Raw genomic sequence first — 24,241 nt, forward strand, 5'->3', positions numbered from 1 at the left:
TATCTTGACCTTGGACTGATCTTGGGCTGGAACACACGTGGTTTTATGCATGTATTTATACTACAAAGGACTGCTGCTCTCTAAGCTCTGGGCACTGTGCCATCCACACCACTCTCACTGACTTTTCAGGACACTGTGCCCTCTGCACTCCTCCCACCTGCCCAGCCTCTGTGGAGGATGAATGAACTGATGATTAGAAAGGCTGATCTGGAATGGAGACTAGGCAGAGTTAAAAGGAATAAAATAGGTATTTATTGAGAGGCCTTGAAAGGACACACCTTGAGCAGCACAAGAGCCTGGCTGGGGCTGCACCCCGGTTGAATCCAAGAAAGCTCCTAGTCATGAGTTTTGACACTTTTACAAGTTTTGGTTCATCTACATATTGGGGTCAATTGTCCAGCCACAGCCCCAGGTTATGAAGTCTCAACTCCCTTGCTTATGGCCTTCCCTCACTGTTGTTTATGTTTTTTGGGTACTGTTTGTCCTTGATTCTCTAGCTGGGAAGGGATTGTTTTGTCTAACTACCCTGTGAAGAAAACTTACTAACATTTCATATGAAATTCAGAGTTACACACCAAGCAGCAGAGATTCTGAAAAATAAAAAAGGAAAACCCAAAGCATCACTACGACAAGTTTTGGTTCAGGGGCTGTGTGCTGGGGAAGACAGCAGGTTTCTGGGGCTTCTGCAGGGCCATGCACTGAAGAAAGGGGTGGGCAGGGGCTTGCCAAGACCTTGGCTTTCCAGTATTCCATGTGTGAAGGAAGCTGCTCTGGAAAGGCATAGCAATCTACTGATGGCACCTGCAAAGCCAGGACATGGATAGGCATCCCAGGATAGGTCAGGTAGGAGCTGTGCCAGCTCAGGGTGCCACTGGCATCAGTGATGTCTCCTCCAATGCACCACAAGACAGGATGATGGGGCTGTGAAAACCACAGAACACCAGATAGCACCACCAGCTGGGCCACCTTATCCCCTCTGCCAGGCCCATGGCTTCATTTCAGTGGAGAAATCACTGTTTGACTTTTCATATGGTTCCTTTTGAGGTCAGTATATTTTGAGCACTTCTCTCTTCCCAGGTACTTGATTGGCATATGTGATTTCTCAGGATTTGCTTTTCTTTGGAAGCTGTACAGGCTGAGAACTGCAAAGAGGAAGTCCAAGCCCTTTGTTTAATGGGATAGAAGGAGAGACTCCAGGCTCCACCAAACACTCCATCAGCTCTCTATGAAAGGAAACTGTGGTGGCTGAGGTCAGTACCTGGGGTGCTGTGTAGCACTGGAAAGGCAGCAATGCAGAGAGGCTTGAGCAGTGAAGGAGGTACAGGGTGGAAGGTATGTCAAGGAGATAGAGAGCTGCTTGGGCAGCTGGAGGGTCTACTGTCACAATATGCCAGTTGGAGAGCAGATGGTGGGAAGGGAGTATAGAGCACAAGGGCAGAAAGAGCAGATCAGGAGCTCTGATCTTGGTGCAGATAGTCTTTTGCAATAGGGTTTGGGGGGAAGCTAGACTGACCTGAGATACTGCCCCAAATCTTAAAATTTCACCTCCTGGGCTTAGCCACCTTCCCTGTTCAAGAACCAGGGTGGGATGTGCTGAAGATAGTTCTGGGGGTGGAAACAGGAATGACTGAACCAGATGTGGAACTACTTGGATGCCAGAGCTGGAAACCCCCATTTCTGAGCACATCTTCCTCAAACCAAAATGCAGCACCCCACCCCCACTTCATTCCTCCCCTCAGCCTTACTCCACCCTGCTCCCAGCTGTGAACTGCTTATGTCCAATTTTATGTGCTAAAAATACCTTTCTGGGCAGTCAGCAAATGTGCAGCCAAACAGAGGACATTGACAGTCTGAGCATGAAGGGGATTTGGGATGGATTTAGGGTTAGTGTGGGCTGCAGTACCAGGCCAGGAGGACCTGGATGGCCTGAGCAGTGGGCAGAGGGCTAGAGATTTCCAGAGGGACCTGCATCACAGTGGCAGTTGCAGGGCAGATTCTTGCCTAGCTTGGGTGTTTGCTTCTGGGGAGAAGGAATGTGTGAGTGGACTCAGAAAGGTGGGAAGATGCTCCCTGTGGAGAGCAATCAGCAGGTCCTGCTCCCTCCCCTGGGAAGAGATGCTGAGCAGTCATAGCAAAGGGATTATCTAGCCCTCAGGGCCTACCCCTGCTCTGCCCAGCACCCAGGAATGTGCTCCTGGGAGCCCTACAACATGCTGGGCTCTCCCCTGTCACAGCTCTGCTCTCAGCACACCTGACTTGGATCAGACCTGGAGCTCATCAAGCCACCATAGGAGCAGGGATGGTGGCCTTGTGCTAGGTTTTGTAGCCTTGTGCTAGGTTTTGTAGCCTGGTCCTAGGCTTTGTAGCCTTGGGTGACCTATTGCACAAGAGGAAGTCCCTGCCACTGCCACCAACTGGGTGACAGCAAAAGTGCCCTGGTGCCACCCCTCTATCAGGCCAGCAAAGCTCCCTGCAGACCTCCCAGATATTTTACTGGGTCCAAGAGAGACCATGATAGCTGATCATGACCAGGCTGTCACCTGCCATGATCAGGGCTGATCCCTCTGCACTCCAGCACTACTGGGGCTCCTCTTACCCTCCTCCTGCCCATAGGTCTGGGGTTTTCCCCCACCTGTGTAGATGAGCTGTAGGGGATTAAGATGTCTGTGTTCTATCCTCATTTTGGGAACAGGGCTAGAGGATTCCTAATTTCAGGGTGGCATGCAGTGTGGGCCATTGTCTTGTTGGATGGCACTGAAAGATCCCTCCTGTGGAAGGAGGTTTGGGCCTGGTGGGGCTGGGAAAGTGCCTGGAGAAGTGAGGAAGAGCCCACAGCAGAGTTCAAGACTGGATTGTGGCTGGATCCAGTAGGCATTTTCCAGTTATCTTTGCCAAAGTATGCTCTAGGTTCTAGTAGCACAGGCTGTAGCCCTGAGTGAGACTCTGCATCCTGGAGAGGGACCAGCACCATGTGGGGACCCAGACCACCAGATCACACAGGGCCATGTGCTAGTGCTTTGCAGAGAACAGACCCCTTCCTGGCTTTCCCAGGGATGGATCTGACTGGGCTACCCTCCTTAGCCCTGAACCTGACTCAGAAGCTTTGGGTTGATGTTCCCAGCCTGGCTGCAGCCTACCCCCATCACCTGAACAACATCTGTAGGTACAACCAAGCATAGGTATATCTATAGTCACTGACCAACACCACCATCTATAGGTACAACCCACACTGGGCTCCCTTGGGCCAGGTGTCAGGTAGGGAGGAGGATAAGACCCATAATATACTACTGTTGTTTTTGAGTTCTGACACAGTAATAGACTTTACTATAGGGGAAAATGGTGGCTGTGTTAGCAGTGGAAGTCTCAAAAGCTTTTGATTCTCAAAAGCCACAGCTACTTCTCCTTTTCCTTGTGGTTTTGTGGATGGTTTTGAGCTCCCAGTGTTCTTCTCTATCAGAAGTAAATCTGATTGTAAATTTCAGGTGATTTCGACTTTTCTTTCTTCAGTCTGAAAGTCTGAGTCTTGGTAGCTTCTTGATGACTGAATGGATCTTCAGGAAACAATCAAGCACGATTGCAATGGTACTGAATTCAACGCATATGGCTGAGTATGCTGCCTTTCAGTATTTCTTCAGCATTTTTCTAGTGGATGCTATATACCAAGAAAGCAACAAATCTCAAAACAATGATAAATTTCTAAGAAGGAAGAGGCCAAACACAGATTTCCAGGCCTCAGGACAGGGGTAAAGAAATAATCTCATCAGGACAATAGGAAACCTGTTGTACCACTTGTGAATTTTTGAAGCTTGGCTGTTTAATTCCATTGGTTTCACTTCTTTCACATACCAAGGAGAGTCAGTGAGAGTGTCTGTGCCTAAATTTGGGATTTTATCAGGACATGACCCAGTGAGTGCTGGCTGTGGCCATTCTTCTGAGTGCTTGCACCTTTGTTGACTGCACAGGAACAAGAAAAACCTGGTTCCCAAAGAACAGAGATCCAGCAAGCAAACAAAAAGGACATGACTTGGTGCTGCTGTTCTTCTTGCTGAAAGCTTTCTAGAAGACTTCATCCATTGACCTCACAACAGCTGCATGTGACACAGCTGGACTTGATGTAATGATGTTCCCAAATGAACCTTAGGAGACATCTCGTTTACAGAAACTCAGTGTTGCTGGTTTACTGGGATAATACAGATACACCAAGCACTGTCCTAAGGACTGTGGCTCCTGCAAAAGGATCTGTCAGGGAGCTCTGGGCCAACAAGTTCCAGCTGAGTGGTGAAAAACACCATGGGTGACAGAATCCATACCCACTGATAGTATTGCACCACAAGGCATTGTGCTTGTCTATCCAGGAAAACACAGACAGAAAGACCCTGTAAAGCACAGAGTTGAAAAAGGAATGGCCCAGGAGGTCTGCAGCAGCACAGGGAATCAGGACTCATGGAAGCTTGAAGTTGTGCAAGAGTTTGTGAGCTGAAAAGGGACTCAGAGAAGGGCTTGGTGGTGACATCAGGGACAGGAGATTGGGGGAGTGTGAGCATGCCCCAAATGAGAGCACTTAGGGAATTCTCTCCCATACCCAAAGACCTTACCTGACCTCAACAGTAATGGGAACAAGACATCTCTATCCATCTCCAGGAAGACCCTCTTATCCTCATACTGTCCACACTGTTCTTGTCAACTACTTCCTGTCCTAAAAGACATTGACAAAGGGCAGCTCAGAACAGGAAAGGTTTGGAGAAGAAAGGAGAAGAGAACTTCCAAGTTCAGGAGCTTGTCTGGTCTGGAAATTCTGCTGGTGGATTCAACAGCAAGAATGTTGCAGCTTGATTTGTTCAAGGTAATAAGAGGAGAGATTTTTGGAAATATTTAAAAGATATATAAATGTGGTAATTAGGAACATAATTTAGTGGTGGGCTTATTGTACTGGCTTAGTGGTTAGACTTGGTCATTATGTAAGTGTTTTCCAACATACATTATTCCATGATTTGAAAGAGAAAGTGATGCATGATGAGAGCAGCCTAGGGTGGCCTTGGGCACATTAATCAGGGGTGTGTTCCTGAACATCCTCCACTGGATCTGGAAAGAGAGTGGAGAGTGAGAGATGTGAGAAGGTTTTGGAGGTGCTTGTGGGAGCAGGTGCTGAGGTAGCCAAGGAAAGGGCTGGACTAAGACACCTGTGACACTCATGGAGCTTGTACCTACTGTCTGTGGGAAGATGTGTGAGAACCACACTGAGGCTGGTGGGACGCTCTCTTTCCAAAGAGGAAGCTTCTTGTGCCACATGTTATTTCCCTGTGGGGCTGTCTCACTGCTGTGCAGGGCTGTGCAGACACCTTTCCTGAGCAGCTCACACTGAGTCCTGCCCAGAACTTCATGCCAGCATGGCCCTGCCAGCACCAGCTCTGACATTCCTCCTGACTCTTGCTCCTCTGCTGCTTGCACGGGGACAGATGCACCATGGTCCTGTGACTCCATGGGAAGCAGGTAAGAGTGGATTGTGCTTATCTCTTGCAAAAATGGTTTTGCTGCTCCTCTACCTGCGTATTTGCTACCTGGTCTTACCCTGCTCAGCCCATAAGTGAGCTGGGAGGGGAGGGCTGAAGCTGAGGGTATCTGCATATACCTGAGACACCTCACGCGTCCTTCAGGCTGTGGTGGGACAAAGCTCTATTTGGGGTGGAGGGTGGCAAGTCTCTGTGAACTGGGAAACTTCCATGAGTGTAGGACTTGCAGCGTCCCTCTAGGAAGTGGGGAGTGTTGCTGGGAGCAGGAGGTGACCAGGTCTTGTTATGCAGCAGACAGATGAATCCAGAGCAATCAGAGCAGTGATGGCCTTTCTGGGCAGTTCAGGCAGCACCCCTGTCATGGGTGATGATGGTGTTCATCAAAGATGTGGGGAGTTGTGAGCTCTGTTAGCTGCTCTCTCCCACAGTCCCTGGGGCTAGGGAACTGTAGTTTGGTGGGACTGTTCACATCAAGAGGCTTGTTCTGTTCTTCCTCCATGCTGGAGGATTAGGGGCAGCCCCTGGATCTCTTCTAGGCTTTTCCTACAATGTGGGCTTTCCTGTGGTGATTGTGTGTGTGGCCTGGGCTTGCTGGTACCTGTCGAGGTCCCCATGTGCCACAGCATGGATAGAGAACCTGAGCTGTGAGGATTCTCTCTGTAGGGAAATGGGAGCAGAAGTGCCTAACCAAATGATCAGATGGGTCATGAGTCACGTCCATCACCAGTGGCTCGAGGGATGCTGCTCTTCCAGCAGTGGGCAGCTCAGCTACCCAGGGCAGGATGGAATCTCTCCTCTCCTAGTCTGTGCTCATATCTGAGACTGACCCAAAAGGATCCTGGTTGTCACCCTTGAGCAGGGTGTGTGTTACTTCAGTGTTTTTAATGGCAGGAGGGTGGATGGTGTGTGAGGGGGAATGCCTGATGAGGCTGGGACCAGGTCAGGGGTTTCATGTCTCTCAGGTAGTTTTCTGTCAGTGAGGTGTGCGCTCTGAGGGCACTGAGAAGGACACTGTTGAGGGAGAAGAACTTTCGTGCCTGCACCATGTGATCTGAAAAGATGGGGCTGGTGATCACTGTCCTTTGGGGTGGAGAGCTGGGAAGAGGGTTGTGATGATGGCGTGGAAACCTGCTGCCAGAAAAGGGAAGTGGTGAGTGCTGGCTGGCAGGAAGTGGGCAGCTGCAGCTGAAGAGAGGTGTTTCATCCTCCTTCAGGAAAGGCCACCTCCATACCCACTGCCTCCTCATGGACTTGTTTTGCATGGAGTGGGCAAGTCTAGATAACACGTCTGCCAGGGCAGGACAAGGCAGACTCATTCTGGGTGAAGTGCAGAGGCTAGGCTGAGCACATTGGGCAGGGTGTGAGCTTTGTGGCCACTGGTGTGAACACAGGTGGTCTGAGGGCAGTCTCTAGATGAAAGCTTCTTTCACCCAGTGTGGAAAAAGCTGATTAACACAAAGAGTCAAGGTATTTGATTTATTTGCAGTTCTGCACAGAAAGGTGTGCTAGATGGCAAATCCACACGGCCAGCACACCGAGGCAGGCAAAAGCAGGTATACTGACACAGACAGTCTTTGGCTCTTAGTATATCTTACTGAAGTCACTGCTTGCCTGCGTTACTATGACTCATCTTTTCCCTTCTTCACTGTAAAAGCAGAGTGTTCCAAGAAATCATGCTACATGCTAGGAGAGTGGTGGTCTTTTTGAGAGAAGGAGGCAAATGAACTGAAAACGTGGGTTTTATACGACAATTAAGGGCAAGGATTCATCACTGGAGTGATGAATAACGTAACAAAACTCGTCAAAACGGGGTGTTTTCTAGCTCACAGGTAAATATCATGAATGAGAAGGGGTGCTTTTTTTGTTTTTCCCCTTTCAAGGACTTAGACTATTCATCTTCTGTCTGCCTCATTCCGGTAGTTATTGCTTCCCCTGCAGAATTGCTTTGTTCTTTCACTTGTTACCTGCAACTTTACTCCTGGTATTCACCATTGCTGCTGGTAGTCAGTTCATGGGACCAACCTGTGGAGTCACAAATGGCTGCAGAGACTCCCTGCGTCTGGTGCACCCCACAGCCCCTGTATTTGTGGGAGAGAGCAGCATGCCCCAGGCTGGGCTGTCTCTGCAGCAGCAGGTGGACTGTGGATAACCCTCCTGCACTGTCCCTGGGGGTGTGAGGAGGCATAAAGCATCTGGAGGATGGGGCTCATCCTGGGAGGTGCCCTCTCTGCCACCTCTCTGAAGAGAGGGTGACTGGCACTCCTCTGGATGGCACACCCTCACCCCTGAGGATGCTGCTGGAGCCCAGTGACCCTCAGGCTCTGCCTCCTGGCCTTTGCACACAGGAAAATGTAAAGCTCCCTCTGACTGGGACTCCAGACTGCGGTTTAACCTGAATAGGAGCAGCTATGACCTGAATGAAGTGGTGCAGCTCAGCTGTGCTGGGAAGTTTTTGCCATCTGTACCACAGATTCAGTGCATTTCCAGAGGGGCACAGGCCATGTGGAATGAGATTGCCACCTGCAAAGGTAAGCACAGCCCTGCACCACCCTGACCCAGGGTGCTGAGCTGGAGACAGACCCTCTGTGACCTGGTCATGCACATGACAGTGCAGCAATGGGACACCTGGATGCCCTGGTTTCCCCCACGTCCTGGCAGTGACAATGCTCCTTTTGTCTCAGCAACTTGCTGTAGGCACCTGATGGGATCTGTGCTCCTGGGGAGAAGAATCCTTCCCAGTTAACATCTCCTGCCTCACCATGGAGTAGGAATAGCTGCAGGGGTTCTGCTTGTTTGCCTGGAAAGCTTCTCTAGGGTTTTGGTTGTCTTTAGTATGGGAGGCTGTTATTGCAGCATGGCTCACCTCTCCATGAGGGAGACAATAAAATGGCAGCTCAAGCACCCCGTGGAGGGGGTAGAATTCAAGGGAGGCTTGCCAGTCCTGGAAATGGGGTGATGAGGAGCCCTGTGTGCTTGGAGAGTGCCTGGGCTCATGACACTTGTATGTGTAGGGATGAATAGTCAGAATCATGAGAGACGTGTCCTCAGTCTTCTCTTATAACCACCCGAAAGTACTTCCCACCCAATTATACCTCTGACAGAAACATGCCAAAAGCCTGCTTGGTGGGACCCCAGACTCCAGCTGGCACCAGCCCGTGACAGTTACACAGAGAATGAAGAAGTGACTCTGACCTGCAACAAAGGTTTCCAGCCATTCTTCACCCACGTCAAATGTGCAAACACGGCTCAGCCATTGGATCATTCCGGATCTCTAAAGGAAGACGTGTGGCTGGGGAAAAAGAGCAGTGGTGTGTGGACTCGTGTTCAGGGGAACATAGTGTGCATTGGTAAGCAGGGTGTCAGGAAGTGCTCCTACCAAGCTCTGTGGTCAATTTCTGCCCCGTTCATCCATCTCCATCATTGTGGCCAGGGATGTAAGTCTGGTTCCATGTCGGCGCTGCTTGGATCTCAGGCATTTGATACCTGATATCAATCCCCTACTGAATTCTGGCACATCCTTGTCCACTACCTGGCCAGGCCTCAGCTCCAGCTGACACTCACCCACAAGAAATGCCTCCTCCCAGCCAGCCTTGCCCAGGTGTCCCATAGTAGCAGATGGATATGTCACCTTCCCTTTCCTTTCAGGGGCTAGAGGGTTTGCTGGGGATTGCTGAGGCCCCAGCAGATACCCTGATCCTCCTTGAAACCTCCCAGCCCAACTAACACCCACTTTCACCTCTGCCAGAAACATGCCAAAAGCCCCACTGGGACTCCAGACTCCAGCTGGCACCAAACCAGGAGAGTTACAAGAAGAATGAAGAAGTGATGCTGAGCTGTCCCAAGGATTTCCAGCCACCCTTCACCCATGTCAAATGTACAGGAAAAGTTTTGTCTGTTATCAATGGAAAACCTGTACACAGAGAAGCTTGGAATGGGAAGGACAGCAGAGGCAGTTGGATCAACATTCAGCCCAACCCAGGCAGGGTACAGTGCTTTGGTAAGGAGCATCAGGAGCATTTCTGACTGCCCTGCTCTGCCCTTCCTGAGCAGGAAATGCAGCCTGTGGGGACACAGGAAGCTTCTGGCTCTGTGTGCTTGTGGAAATGGCAGGTGCTGCTGAAGGCAGTGCTGAGGCAACTCCTGAGTCTGCCCTGTGCCAGCCCTGGGGTTGAAGGGGTGCCCTGGTGGAGAAGGCTGATACCAGCTTTGGTCCCTGAGGGTCCTGGCAAGCAGGAGTTTTGGTACAAAGGTCCCTACCTTGATAGCAAAGTAGCCATTTTGGCACTAACCAGCACTGCCCATGGCACGGGAGGTCAGGGACCATGAAGTGCTTCAGGCTTCGTTCCCACACACAGGGCTGGGTGGTGCATCCCCCTGAGATGTCCCTAAGGGCTTCTGGCAAGAACATGTGCTGAAAAGTCGGGGACACATGTGTAGGTCCGACAGGTGTTTGTGGCACAGGTGACAAGGGTAAAGTTGTGGCCCTCTCCTCGTGTGCTGGTCCCTCCTCCCTGCCCTGCTGCATGCTGTCACTGCTGAGCCAGCTTTGGGGCTCAGACTTCATGCCTTCTCACAAGGAATCAGGATGTCATCCTGTCTGAGGGACAAAGAGGGCACCAGAGTCTCTGGGCAGGCTCTGTGCACAGTACAAACCCCTCACTCCAACTCCTTCTGGCCCTTCCCAGGAGCCCTGGGGGAAGAAGTTTGGAGTCCTTCTTTGTCCTCATCCCCTTGCCAAGAATTGCTGTGGCAGGGCTGCTCTGTGCAGCATCCTGAAGCTCATCTCTTGCCCTGATGGGCTAGGGACGGGGATGCTCTGCTCCAATCCATGGCTTGCCCTGCAGAGCCACACTTTCCAGCTAATATCTTCCCATCTTGTTGGTGCAGGGAAATGCCGGAAACCCCAGTGGGACCCCAAGCTAATCTTTGACCCAAACCAGGAGACCTACAACCTAAATGAAGTGGTGAAGATGAGGTGCCCTGAGGGGTCCTGGCCTCCACCCATGGAGATCAAATGTGTGGCATCAAAGACAAGAGAAAGTTCTGTGATTCCTTATAGTAGCTGGATAGTGAGGAATGCCACAGACACCTGGCACCGTATGGAAAAGAACTTGACATGTGTGGGTAAGTGAGAAAGCCAGACATTCTCCCAGTGCTCTCAGACTGTCATCCCCAGGCATGGAGAGCAGTTCTGCATGTGTGGCACAGTATCAGTGCCCTGCGTTCGGGGTGGTCAGGGCATGGCAGAGAAATCCAGAGGAAATTCTGGATGCATCCCAAGTTTATATCTGTGCTGTTGGCAATTCTGGCATGTTAGTCTGGGAGAAGGCAGAATGTCCTTGTCCACTCTGTGCTGGAGACAGGCAAGTGAGGGAATTGTTGGGTTCACGGTGTTTGATGTCAAGGCTTGGAGGGGAAGGGAGGGACTGATCCTCTTGGAGTGTTCCCTTCACAGAGGTCCTCCACGTTGTCCCTGAGACCCTGAAAATTTCAAGCACCAGCATCAAACTGAACTGGACCTGCATGCTCCCTAACATGTGCCAGCATATTCGGGCCAGGTGCCGGCTGGAGCGGCGTTCCTCCTCAAACTGTGAGGTTGAGGAGGTGAAGGGAGAGGAGATACTACAAGGCCAGGAGGGAACTTTCATCTGCTCCTCACTGCAGCCCTTCACTGTCTACAGTGTCACCATCTCCCTGCTGCCTAGCACAATCTTGTACACACGGCTGCTCAGCACAAAGGAAATGGGTGTGTTTACATTAAATGTCAGGATGCCCTTCACCCTGAAGCTCAGCCAGAGCATCTGTGCCCTGCTGTGATGTTTCTAGGATCAGAACTGCTTGCAACCTGTGGGGATCTGGGGAGGCTGTGAAGGGCCCTACAGCAGGGTATTTCCCCTCCTCACCACACCATTGCTGCTGCAGAGGCACAAGCAGCCCTTGTGGAGGACAAATTCCTGTCTGTGCATGATGCTGTTCTCCTGTGCTTCCAGTGCCAGACAAACTGGAGAAGCTGTGGATGGATGTCAGCACGGGGTCCCTCAGGTGGAAGGCACTGCCCTCCTGCAAAGGGGAGATCATTGGATACCAGGTACCAGGAGCCCATGGAGTGGTCCCCCTCACCTTGCCTGGAGCTCTGTGCAGGCAGCCTGAGTCAAGGTGTGAGCCCTCCTTGGCCAGGGCCCACAGGCTGTACACTGCTGGTGTTCCTGGTAGGGCCAGATCCCCTCTTTTGCCCAGCCAGCAGTAGCAGCCCCTCTCCACAGAGCTGCCCAGTGCAGAAGCAGGGTGTTGCTGCTACTGCCTAGCAGCTCCCTGTCCTTCTTCCAGCTGAACATCACCACCATGAGAGCAGCAGACGGCAGCTTCCTCGAATTCAGTCAGGTGTTGGTGAACCAGTCTGTCTTTGAGTATGTGCCACCTCATCAGACAGCTGGCAGCAAATACCTGGTGACAGTGCAGGGCCTGACGGCAGCTGGGGCTGGGGCTGCATCACATCTGGAATTCCAAGCCTACGTCCAGGGTAATGGTTGCTCTGCCCTATGTCTGGTTGGGGTGGCCTCTCAGGGGGTGAGTACTGAGTACGGAGCAGCTCCCAGAGCTGTGTGTGCAGCCACGCTGTCCCAGCTCAGACAGGGGCAGGCAGTGTGGGCACCTGGCTCAGCAGAGTGCGTGAAGATGGGTGAGTCCTTCCTTGAGGGCTTTCATTGGCAGGTCTGCAGAGGAGCTGCTCTCCTTCAGTCGCTGTTTGTGCCTTTGGTATCAGACAGGGCCTCTCTACTCTTCCACTGAAGAAGGTGATACCCATCCCTGCATTTGGGTGCACTGATGGCTCAAGGTCAGAGAGCCCTAGGGCTGAGCCTGGGTCTGTGTGCCCCTGCTGCGTGCATGATGGCTGAGGAGGCTGCCAGGTCCTCCAACCCGGGCCATGGGGCAAGGCTCTGTGCTCCAGAGCCTGACTCTGCTCTGCCCAATAACATCTGCAGGCAGGGGAGGACTGTCTTGCTGCCTGTCCCTGCAGCAGCCAGGGCAGCAGGCTCTGGACAGGCATTTTTACACAGGTGCAGACACCCAGCAGCAAGGCTGGGGCCACTGCTGGTGCACAGCCCAGGCTGTGACACCCACTCCTGTCCATGTGCCAGTTGCAGGGCAGCCTCCGGGCCCTTGGCCTGAGTCAGCAGTCATTGTAGTGGTGCTGGTGGTGGTGCTGTTGATCCCTTTGTCTGCTGGGACCCTCTGGTTCGTGTTCTGCAGGTGAGTGGAAGGAGAATTGGAGCCTCGGCTCTGTCTCAGGCCGTGCTGTGCTGTGATTTGGATGGGGATGGAGAGGGTTCCCCAGCTGCTCCCACCCTTCTCTGGGTGCAGAGGGTGCAGCTGGCTGCTCCTAGCACACATTGGCTCTGGTCTCCTGGCTGGGGCTCCAAGTGTCTTCCTCAGGGGCAGGGCCATGTGTGCTGAGAGACCCTCACCCCTTGCGGCTGTTGCAGCCACCGCTGCTGTCCCCTGGGATGGGCAATGGCTCCCAGGGCAGGGGGAGGGTGTGCAGAACCCTCCAGGCCACTGCTGCTGGCTTCTGCAGGGTCTGGCCCAGGTCTGCCTCTCCCTGACTCAGGACTGCCCTTTGCCTTCCCAGAAAAAAGAAAGCCTTGCCCAGCACAGCCGAGGAGGATCACTACACAGGTAGGATCCCAGCAGAGGGGACTGTAGGGCTGGAGCTGGGAGGGCAGCAGGTGTGTTTCAGGAGGGCCTGGTGGACTCTGAGGTAGCTCCAGGCAGCCCAGCTGGCTTTGGCTGACCTGCCAGACCAACGTGTCCCATATCTATTCCCAGCTGAGACCCTGCTCAGGAGCCTCTTCCAGCAGCTCCTGGCTGGGGTCTCCCTGAGGTGCCAGTGGGGGTTGGGAACTGCTGCTCCTTCTCACTCTCTGGGGTAGGCAGCAGCTCTTCCCAGCCCTGCTGTCCTGATGGTGAGCAGCCCAGGATGATCTGCAGCCCTTGGTGATGCTGCCCAGCTCCTTCTCCCACAGCCCCCAGGTCCCTCAGGCTGTTTCTGTCCTCTTGTCCCCCCAGAGCTCCAGCCATATGAGAATGGGGATAATTACTGCGTGATCAAGACTTTTCTTGAGAAAGATGCAGGTAGGAAATGGGCTGCCCTGCCTGTGAACCCCACATGGCACAGAGAGAGTGGGCACTGCCAGCTCTGATGCTGTGTCTGAGCTCCTCACGCTGCTGAGGGCAAGCAGCAGCCTCTGCCCTGGGTTCTTTGTTCTCTCTAAATGAGGAGAGGAGGTAAATGTGACCAGGCTGGAGAGCCATTTCCCAAGCCCCTGCCTGTTCCGGAATCCTAGGAGAGCCAGAGCAGTGAGGAAGAAGAGCAGCTGGAGTAGACATCTGAGGCTCAGTAGTGATGGCATTTCCCTTCTGAGGCTTGGTCTTCCACCACCAGAAGCAGTGAATCATCTCATGAATTATTGCTTCCCCCCAAATGTTCTCCTTCATCAGACTCCAGAATCCTCTGCCACAGCACAGGAGCAGCTCAAGGCACGGGATGACCTGCTTGCACCAGCAAGGATATGTCCTGGTAGTTCTCCAGTGCTCTGGTACAGCCATCTCACCTGCATCTTGGTGCCTGCAAATGCTCTCTGAGAATGAAGGAGCTCACAGCTCCTCTTTTCACCCTGTGTCCTTGTATCCATCTAGACCATGTCCTCTGCTTGAGTTTAGCCTAGCTGTGCTGCCCTGGCCACAGTGCTGCTGTGTCTGAAACAACCAATAAATTGTTTTGGTTTGCAGGGGCTGCCTGGCCCACAAAAGCTCCCACCTTGTCATGAGTCCTCCTTGTTTTGTGTGTGAAAGCCTTGACCTCATGAATCTTCATGGAGGAGCTTGAAGGAGGCTTTTCCAGCCCCTGGCAGCTGCAAGGATGCACACCCGAGGTGCTGCATGCTCCCAGTGCAATGCTTTGAGTGGCTCTTTCCCTTCTTCTCATCCTATAGGTGACACCATCTCCACTATGCACAGCTGGACCTCTGTGTTGGTTTGTGGCACATCTCCCATTTTGTAAAGTGCAGTTGGCCCTCTTGGATCATCTGTGTCCTGCAGCCTTTGGGACACCTGTGTCCTGCAGCCTTTGGGATTTGCTGGTTCTTGGCTGCTGTTGCTGTCCCATCACCTCCAACTCCACTGTCTCCCAGCCTGTGGGATTCCAGTGCCCAGTGCAGCCTGGATGCTGAGGCACAGTCCCAAAGCTCTCCTTGGTGAGGGGTGCACTGCTGGCCAATGGAGCAATCAGCCTCTCTGGTCTCTAGGTCTGTGAGCTGCCTGTGATGTTTCCATCTCCTTCTGGCTCTGCTGAGTTCCCTGGACTCAGGTGTGACAAGCTGGTTCTGGTTGTGCTTTTTACAGCCCTGAACACAGAGCTGTCATATTTTATTGCTTGGTGTTATCTCTCTCCCCTGTCAAACCTGCCAATACCCAGGGCAGCCTGGAGGCTGAGGGGCAGCCTGGAGGCTCTCCTGTTGAGGTCTACACTGCCAGAACATAGAGCAAATGACCTCTCTCTTCTCCAGCTTTTTTTTAGCCTGGCATGACTTGCATGTACTGGTAAAGACATGTTTTGACAGTTCCTCATATGAGCTGTCTGCCCATCAGCTCAGTATCTGTAACTGGCCCCTGGGACCAAAAGATCTCCTTCCTGTGACTGTTGATGGTGTGATATGTGTGCCTGATGGAGCAGCTCTTTGTGGGTATTGGACAGAGAGGAGAAGAGAAACTCAAGGCTGTGTGGCTGCCTCTGGTTGAGAAAGGGGAATGAGCAGGCTTGGGATAGGGGAGAAGAGTTGCCACCTCCTTGGCTACCCTGCTTCCCACTCCATCCTCCCACACCCAGTCATACCCTGGCTGTCAGCCTCATGACTCCAGCTGCTCTGTGCAGACAGTAAAGGCTTGTGCTTTGGACAGGGCTACCTGCTGCCCCCAGCTCCTGCCCAGACACCTCACCCCCTGTGAGGTGCTGATCCCTGTGTGTGCTGACTGCACCTTCTTGAGGGGAGCCATGAGCAGGGCAGCCTTTGCCCTGGGCAGGAGTGTGTCCTGTGCATGTGCCACAGGCAAAGCTGGGGGACAAGTATGGTCTGTGTGCCTCTGCAGCCCCCATGTCTCATCACCCAGCCTTCTGGAATCCAGGACATCCAAAGCAGAAGGCAGGGTCTGGAGGAAGAGAAAAGCAGTGGCTGCTGATGAGCAAGGGGCATGTACTGTGAGTACAGTGAGAGTTTCCTCAAGCACACAGCTGGCACTGTAGGGCAGCATGGTCTGCACACTTGGGGACAGAGGAGAGTGCTGCCAGGCTGAGAGGGAGCAGCAGGAGGAGGCAGCTGAGGATACAGAAGCGGGGAAGGATGAGAGTGGCTGTGGGTTGAGTGTTTCTTTCACAAGGGCCACAGACTGTTTCAGGCATTGAAGTCCTCCTTGCAGTTCATGTCCCCATTCCTATCCATGCTTCTGTCCAGGTCTTTATGTGGTTTCTCAAAGGTCCCCCATCTCCTGTGATCATTGAGGGGAAGTGACTCATCACCACTCTAAAACCCACACAGTGTCAGGAAGGGCTTGGATATTACCTCAGAAACAGGAGTAACACTTCTTGAATGCCCTGGTAACTAGAAGGGTTTTGGGAGGAAATTCTGGGATCTTGGTGACAAGGTTCCTTCTGATGAGTCCCAGAACCTGGATGCTCTTGGGGGAAAAAGATATCAAAAGGCAGAAGTGCTGACAGTGATGGGAGGTTCCCTGCCAAAAGAGGAACCTCTCATGAGGAGATGTGTCTGTTTCCTTCCTGTGGCTGCAAGCCTTGCAGTCAGATACGGATGCCTGGGCTCAGAGGCAGCGAGTGGGGCTGAGATTTCAGTCCTGACTGGGGACTTCACTCTACGATGGCCCTGCAGTCACTGCCTCTGGAGCTTCTCCTGGCCTTTGCATCTCTACTGTCAGCACACGGCCAGGAAGAAAACTTCAACATCCAAATAGTGCCCCAGGGAGCAGGTAAGAAGTGGTTCTTCCTCTTGGAAGCTTCTGCTGCCTTTCCTCCTGTACACTGGATATTCATGCTCACTGCCTGCAGCCCTGGGCTGCAGGGCCTCTGTCTGCCCCAGGGGCAGGAGCTACAATGCAATGTACACTGGGGCTCTGTGGGAGAGACAGGAATGGGCTGGATGGGTAATGGGTCATGCCCTCCTGAAAATCAGTCTGCCACTCATTCCCTGGGGACAGTGGGCATGAACAGGTCATCAATTCACACACTGTGAATTTGGGGAAGGCTCTTCAGGGAGGTGTCACTTTCTGTACATATCCTGTCCCCAGGTGTACCTGAGGGACACTGTGCCTGCTGATACAAGTGCAAGAGGGAGATTTCTGCTGCTTTGTCACATTGCTGCATTGGGGCAGGATCAGTGGCTAGGTGCCTGAGCGTGGGGTGGGTCATGGTCATGTGCCAGGGGGACAAAGCTGCTGGTTGTGGTGCTCAGCTGGGTGTCACTGGTCCTCTGCCATCAGGGCTGTTTGAGAGCCAAGCCTGAGCACAAGTGGCTTGTCACCAGCATTTATTTCCCTTTGTGGCCAAGGTGGTCTGCACCTTGTCAGATTCCTTGTGTGCCCCTTTGGCAGAAGGAAGATTGCATTTTAAACCCCTTCAGGCCTCACAGAGATCCTTGCAGAGGTTTGAATAGGCAAGGGCTCCTTCCAGAAGCCAGTATCCTTCTCTGTAAGAATCATGGCCACAAAGCCTCCCTCTGCAGCACTGGACAAACTGCTGGGACCAGCTACTCAGTCACTGCCTCCTGAGCCTGGAGGATGGTGAATCTGCTGAGGAGGTGATGAGAAGAAGGAAGGGCTGTGTCAGGAGAAAGGGGCAGGGGCATTGGCAGGGCAGCAGATGTGAGTGGAGGAGGCACTGCTCACCCCTGCCTGCTGCCCAGCAGTGTGGGGCAGGAGGAGAGCAGCCAAGGCACTGAGTGAGTGACACCAGGGAGCCCAGAGGTGCCACAGGGGCGTGGCTGATGCCTGTGGGAGGGATGAGCCATGGCTGCAGGGACATGCATGCCAGCAGGAGTGGTGGTGCCATGGCCCAGCAAGTGCCACCTGAACTGGGCTGGGTGACAGAACTGAATGAGAGGTTGGAGGGCATGTCCTGCTGCAGGGGTGATTGTCCTGGGAACATCCCTGCTATGGCCTTTGGAGAAGGGAATAGGGTGTCCCTGGACACAAGTGTGAATGGTGCAGGCTCATGGAGGAGTGATTCTTCACAATTTCCATGCATAAGGAAAGCCCCTTCCCCACAAGCCTTGCCCTGAGTTCACATCCAAGCAGATGGATGTGTCACCCTCCCTCTCCCTTCACAGGCTGGAGGGGCTGCTGGGCATTTCCTCCCACCACTCCCCCATATCTTATTCCACCCCTCCTAGCCCAAGTAATACCCTCTTTCACCTCTCACAGAAGGGTGCCATAGGCCCCCGTGGGACTCCAGACTGCAACTGGTACCAGACCAGAAGAATTATGCAAAGAATGAAGAAGTGATGCTGAGCTGCCCTGAAGGTTTCCAGTCATCCTTCACCCATGTCAAATGTTCGAGTGAAGTCCAGTCCTTCTCTCTTGGGAAACCTGTATACAAGGAAGTCTGGATTGGAAGAAACTCCAGAGGTGTCTGGGTCCGCATTCGGTCCAGCATGGAGTGCAGTGGTAAGGAAGGGCCCAGGAGCTCTCTTGCCTGCCTTGCTCTGCCCTTCCTGAGCAGGGAAAGCAGAGTGTGAGCCACAGGAGGTTTTGGGCTCCGTGCTGCCCAGGGAAACGGCAGGGGACAAATCCAGCCTGCAGGCCATCACTGGGGTGTTGGTGATAAGGGTCTCCCTCATGGCTTCTGGCAAGAGCATGTGCACAAAGGAGAAAAGCATGGGAGACAGGTTTGTGGTTGAGCTTGTGGCCAGCACATGGCATCACTGTTTGAGCAGGATCAGAGGGCTTTGCTGCCCATATCTTCTCAGACAGTGCAGCTGTGAGTACCACGGCTTGCTCCGTGTGGGCTGGGCCTCTCCTGATTCTTGGCACTGTGGGTGCAGGCTTAACTCCCTCTTCTCACAGCTTAGGGCATTCATGTTCCCACCAAGGGAGAAAAGAGCTGTCCCTGATGGTCTGTAGAGATTTTGGGACACACAGAACTCAGTTTTGAATCAATGGGGAAAATTGCCTGAACAGTAGTAGTCCACTCAATCGCCCACATTCATTGCTGCCCAACTGCTCCTGCTCCCCTTTGAGAGAGCTGCAGTGACCACCTTCAGTCTCACTTTCCCTCCCACTGGTATGGATGGTGAGCAAAGTTGTCTGCATGCAGCATCCATGCATGGCTGAAATGGGGAAGGAATGAAGTCACCTTCTTGCAATCTCTCCTTCACAGAAATCCTCAAGGTTGATCCCAAGACCTTTGAGATTTCCAGCACCAGCATCAAACTCAAGTGGACCTGCAGGTTCCCTGATGCCTGCCAGGGCACGAGGGCCATGTGCCGGCTGGCAGCGCCTTCCTCCCCTCCCTGTGAGCCTGAGGAGGTGAAAGGAGAGCAGATGTTACATGGCCAGGAAGGAACATTCACCTGCTCCTCTTTGCAGCCCTTCACTGAGTACCGTGTCACCATCGACTTTCCCCCCAACACAACCCTTTTCTCATGGTTGTTCATGACAGAGCAAACAGGTACGTGCACAGAAATGTCGCACACAAGGGGCTGAGTGTGCAGACAGTGCAGAGCTGTGTCCCAGCTGTGTCCCAGCTGGTCAATACACGTTCCCCTCACCTGTCAGCTCGGCCTGATCATTTGCTCCCTGCAGTGATGTGCCTGGAATCAGAGCTGCTTGGGCCCTGTGGAGCTGTGGGGAAGGGGCTGGGAGAGCCCCGAGCAGGGCACGCCCCGTTCCCATTGTCCCACTCCACAGCACACTGCTGTGCTTCCCACTGCCTGAGCACATGCAGCCTTGGCAGGAGTCCAAGCCTTCCTAGGGATCCCTGTGCAGCCTGTCCATGGCCAGGAGCTGCCTGCACCCTTCTCTGGTCTCAGTCCTGCTCGTGGCCCTGTGTGTGACCCCATTGTCTGTGCTTCCAGTGCCGGACAAGCCGGAGAAGCTGTGGCTGGATCCCAACAGGGGCTCTCTCAGGTGGAACTCGCTGTCCTCCTGCAATGGGGAGATCATCGGATACCAGGTACCAAGGGACCGGGGCAGACCCTCTGCCCGTGCCTGGAGCTCTGTGCAGGCACACTGGGAAGTGTGGGAAAGGGACAGCTGGGATGAGCCACAGTTCCCAGCCAGTAAATATCTGGTTTTGATGAGCACAAGCATTTTCTTTCTCTAGATTCCCTGTGATATCGAGATGCCCAGAGAGGTGTGAGTGCTTCACGTCCTCTAGGCTTATTTCCTGGGTCTGCTCTGCTTTGGGTTTGGCAGCCTTTTGTTTATGTGCAACACATAGTGATATGTCTTCTGGGGTGTCATCCCAAGGTTTCCTGTGCCTCTTGCATACTTGTTTCTGGTTCTTGCCACAGAAAAACCAGTAGTTTGAGTAATCCTCACAAAGTCCCTCCTGAAAGCCCCTTCTCCAGAGAGCTGCACCATTGTGTTGAGTTTTTCTCAAAGCGTGGCTAGAAGCATCTCCTGTGTCTCGGGATTTGGGACACATTCCACAGCAAACCCCTGCTGTCTAGCAGTGGCAGGGTGTGTGTGTGCTGGTGACAGTGTTCTCAGGATGCTCCAGGTCCTCTCTGAGGACAGAGGTCTCCACAGAGTGACAGGGACCTTGCAAGTTGTTTCTTAGCCCTTTCCTGGAGAAATGGTCAGACAAGCTCCTCACAACGTTGTGAGCCTGTTTGGCTGGTTACCTGCTCGCAGACACCAGTGGTCATGAAAAGAACACTTTTTTTAAAAACATTCAGTTGTCCTCACTTTTGCACAAGCCCAGATTTTATTTCTGTAAATGTGTCAAGTGAGAATGACCAGTGGTCTCATGACAAATTGAGATGATGCATGGGCAAATAGGGATCCTTCATCTGTATTACTTATGGAAAATTTAGTTGTTTTCCTTCTCTCTTTGAGAAAGCCTTCAGAGTCCAACTTTACACAAGAGGAAAGAGAAGCTTAGATTTCTCCAGTCGAGGATGTTACCACAGTGCCTCTGATGTTGCAATACACCTGGGGTGGCAAGTCCTCTGGCTCAGTACACATATGAGCAGTTCTCCAAACAAATAGCCTCCCTCTTCCCTTCTCAGAGGCTCAATCTTTGCTCATACAGGTTGCTGCTCACACATCATGAGAGTTGCTTCCAAATTCCTCCTACAAATTCCTCTCCTCTCTCCTCTCCTCTCCTCTCCTCTCCTCTCCTCTCCTCTCCTCTCCTCTCCTCTCCTCTCCTCTCCTCTCCTCTCCTCTCCTCTCCTCTCCTCTCCTCTCCTCTCCTCTCCTCCTCCTCTCCTCTCCTCTCCTCTCCTCTCCTCTCCTCTCCTCTCCTCTCCTCTCCTCTCCTCTCCTCTCCTCTCCTCTCCTCTCCTCTCCTCTCCTCTCCTCCTCCTCTCCTCTCCTCTCCTCTCCTCTCCTCTCCTCTCCTCTCCTCTCCTCTCCTCTCCTCCCCTCTCCTCTCCTCTCCTCTCCTCTCCTCTCCTCTCCTCTCCTCTCCTCTCCTCTCCTCTCCTCTCCTCTCCTCTCCCCGCCGGGCGGGCACAGGGCACGGCAGGCACAGGGCAGGGGCGCTCCAGCCGCGGGCACCTTCCCAGCAGCTGCTGCATTCCAGCTGTGCCTCCTGTCCGCAGCTGAGCATCACAGCCAGGAGCGCAGCGGACAGCAGCGTGCTGGAGACGGAGCGGCTGCGGCTCAATGGCTCCGTCACTGAGCTGCGGCTGCCGGAGCACAGCCCTGGCAGCAGCTACGCCGTGACCATCCAGGGACTGACGGCTGCCGGAGCCGGGGCTGCGCTGGCCAAGGAGTTCCACAACAGCAGCAGCAGCAGCAGCAGCAGCAGCAGCTCCGGTAAGCTTTGCTGTGCGGCTGTCCCGGGAGCCTGGGCACACCGAACCGTGCTCGCAGCCTGCCTTGCCCGAGGCTGCCCCTGCTCCTGGCCCAGCGCTGCCCGTGCTCAGTGCCCGGCTGCTCCCCCGCAGACACCCCGCGGCCCCAGGGCATCAGCTGCCGCAGCGCCCGCGACATCGCCCCATGGCAAGGCACGGCCGTGCTCGCCCTGAGCCCCATCGCCCGCGGCTCCGGGGCAGCCAGGTGAGCGCAGCCCCGCGGCTCTGCAGCGCCGGCACGGCTCTGCCCAGCCCGGCGCTGGCCTGCACACGCCTCCCTTCCACCGCCCCCTGTCCCCTGTCCCGCTGACTTTGGGCCCCGCAGGGAGCACCAGCTGCTCGTGGCCCCGACGCACAACGGCTCGGTGATCGAGGGCATGTGCTCGGGGCAGCCGCAGCTCCTCAACGCCAGCGTCTACGTGGCCGCCGTTCTCAACCTCAGCGCCCCCACGGACTTCGTGCTGGGCGACGGCAGCCGCGGGCAGGGCGAGCACAACGCTGCGCTGCGCCCGGGCTGCGGCTACACGGCCCTGCTGCGCCTCGCCCGCCGCTCGCCGCAGGTACGGCCGGGCTGCTGCTCCTGCTCTCGGGGATGCTGCCGGCCGGGGCTGCCCCTGCTGCCTCTGGGCTGCCTCTCAGGGCACCCTGCTCTGCCGTGCCTGGGCAGGGTGCTGCCCCTGGCCTCCTGGGCCACAGCCGGCTCACTCGCTGGCCCTGCCTGGGGACCTTTGCCTCCAGCTGGGGCTGGTGCTGCACGAGTGGGCTGAGCTTTCCCTCCTGTCTCCTCCAACAGGCAGAGAAGTTCACCTGTGTCTGCTACAGCTTCTCTCTTGGTGAGTGGCTCCTTGCTCGTGGTGCACAAGCCTCTCTCTCCAGCATGTTCCCTTTTGCCAGCCTGGCAGCTGCCCTGGAAATCAGCTGGCCCAGCACAAGCGCTTTTGGGTCTCACGTGGAACAGAGCTAAATCCCCACACGTGGGGTGATCCTCCCTCCCAGAAGAATCCCCATCCAGGGGACAGGACACAGACCTACAGCCTTGCACACACCCTTTGCTGTTCTTGGGGCCATTGCCAGCAGGAGGCCAGGCTGTGGCACTCACCCCTGGCTCTGTGTTAGTTGCAGGACAGACTGCAGGCCAGTGGCATGGGATTGTGATTGGACTGGGTGTGCTGCTGGCAGTCCTCCTTCTGACTGCAGTCATCGTGTGGTTTGTGCTCTCCAGGTGAGTAGGAAGGGGACAGGTTCAGCAGGTACATACACGATGCCAGTTTCTTACCCAGGACTCCCCTTTGCCTTCCCAGGAAAAGGAAGTATTTGCCCAACGAAAGTAAGGAGGATCATGAAAAAGGTAGGAAAATGCAATTCTGCAGACAACTATGACAGAGGGGACTATAGGGCTGTGGGACAGCTGTAGGGATGAGAGCAGCAATCTCCCAGCATAATCTGAATTTCAGCAGAAGCAGCACTGAGGCATCTTCTGATTTGCCTTAGCTGGGGATGGTCAGGATGGCTCTGCCCACTGAGCTCCCCATGGCAGCAGAGTCTGGTTCCAGGCAGTGCTCCCTGCCTGGAGCAGGGACAGGGGTGAGCAGACAAGCATCCCAAAGGCTCAGGTCTTTGAGGGAGCCATGTCTGTGCCATCCCTGCCAGAGACCTGCAGAGAGGGGTCTCAGGAGGGTCAGGCTGAGGGGTTGCTGCTCTCACCTCAGCACTGACAGGCACCTCTGGGGCCCTGTGGTATGGCACAGCTGGGATGGAAGGGCTGGGCTGTGGCAGGCACTGCCGTGGGCTCCAGCCTGTCTCTGACACTGGGTGCCCTTTTTCTCCACAGGTAAAAGTGGCTAGGCTGGAGGTCAGTCACTTCAGCCCCAGCCAGGACCATGGAGACATCCAGAGCAGTGTGGATGTGGGGAAAATGGGAATGATGACCTGGCTCAGTGCTGATGGTTGCCACGTGCCCTGGCTCTGCTGTGACTGTGACCAGCCTGGGGGACCCATGCAATTCATCCAATTCAGCAGGGCAAGAGGAAAACACAAGGCCAAGGAGAGCTGAGCTTTTTCATTCCTCAGCCATTTCACCTTCAGGTTCTGCTTATTGCTTTTGTAAGGCCTTTGAATTTGACTTTCTGTAATCCTTTTTTTCCTGGGCTTTGCTTTCATTTTTGCTTTCCTGGAAGCAGGATTTCTATGTAGGATTTCTCAGTCTCAGAGCCACACAGACTCAGGTTGATGGCATTCTCCTCCTGTCCTCTGGGTCCCCAACCCTTCTGCCCTCTCTGTTGATATTCAGCCAAACCCAGGGCTTTGCTTGGCCTGGCTGGACTGCTTTGTGTCTCTGCCTGTTCTGTCTGGACAGCAAATAAACATTTATGGTTTGAAGGGGCTGCTTGTTCCACACAACTCCTGCCTGGTCCCCTCATTGCCCCTCTGGGGTCATATTCCCCTGCAAGGAGCTGACTGTGCCTTGCTGAGGGGAGCCCTGAGCAGGGCTGCTGTGACCCTGTGTTCCCCTAGTGGTTCCTGACAGCTTTTCTGACCTCCTGAGCTGAACTGGACCGCTCTCATGTGAGTTTGGAGCAGATGTGTGGTGGGAATCCATCAAGGGTGATGGCCCTCAACACACATTTTGGAGAAGAGTGTGTT

The 24,241-nt window shown here is 54.0% G+C and overlaps 2 protein-coding genes across 5 annotated transcripts; both read left to right on the plus strand.

Annotated features, from left to right (window-relative positions):
- Positions 1-5,059: 5,059 nt before the first annotated feature.
- On the plus strand, positions 5,060-14,324 carry LOC306814558 (uncharacterized protein). Of its 4 annotated transcripts, none has more exons than XM_079330703.1 (11): positions 5,060-5,490; positions 8,612-8,857; positions 9,256-9,507; positions 10,398-10,634; positions 10,966-11,256; positions 11,501-11,598; positions 11,838-12,030; positions 12,650-12,761; positions 12,995-13,187; positions 13,578-13,643; positions 13,856-14,324. In XM_079330703.1, exons 1-10 carry the CDS (start codon positions 5,388-5,390, stop codon positions 13,614-13,616), a joined length of 1,764 nt encoding a protein of 587 aa, XP_079186829.1. In that variant the 5' UTR covers positions 5,060-5,387; the 3' UTR covers positions 13,617-13,643; positions 13,856-14,324. The 4 variants fall into 4 exon arrangements, with proteins under 4 accessions (XP_079186829.1, XP_079186832.1, XP_079186830.1 ...); XM_079330706.1 differs by having other exon boundaries at positions 13,141-13,187; XM_079330704.1 differs by having other exon boundaries at positions 13,578-14,324.
- Positions 14,325-16,261: 1,937 nt separating this feature from the next.
- LOC306814521 (uncharacterized protein) lies at positions 16,262-23,998 on the plus strand. The gene is made up of 11 exons (XM_079330655.1): positions 16,262-16,547; positions 17,997-18,239; positions 18,952-19,242; positions 19,649-19,746; positions 21,344-21,560; positions 21,692-21,803; positions 21,924-22,158; positions 22,392-22,431; positions 22,721-22,820; positions 22,900-22,946; positions 23,430-23,998. Exons 1-11 carry the CDS (start codon positions 16,439-16,441, stop codon positions 23,441-23,443), a joined length of 1,506 nt encoding a protein of 501 aa, XP_079186781.1. The 5' UTR covers positions 16,262-16,438; the 3' UTR covers positions 23,444-23,998.
- The last annotated feature ends 243 nt before the right edge of the window (positions 23,999-24,241 follow it).

This window comes from Erithacus rubecula, assembly GCF_903797595.1.
Source record: "Erithacus rubecula genome assembly, chromosome: Z".
Classification (NCBI taxonomy): Eukaryota; Metazoa; Chordata; class Aves; order Passeriformes; family Muscicapidae; genus Erithacus; species Erithacus rubecula.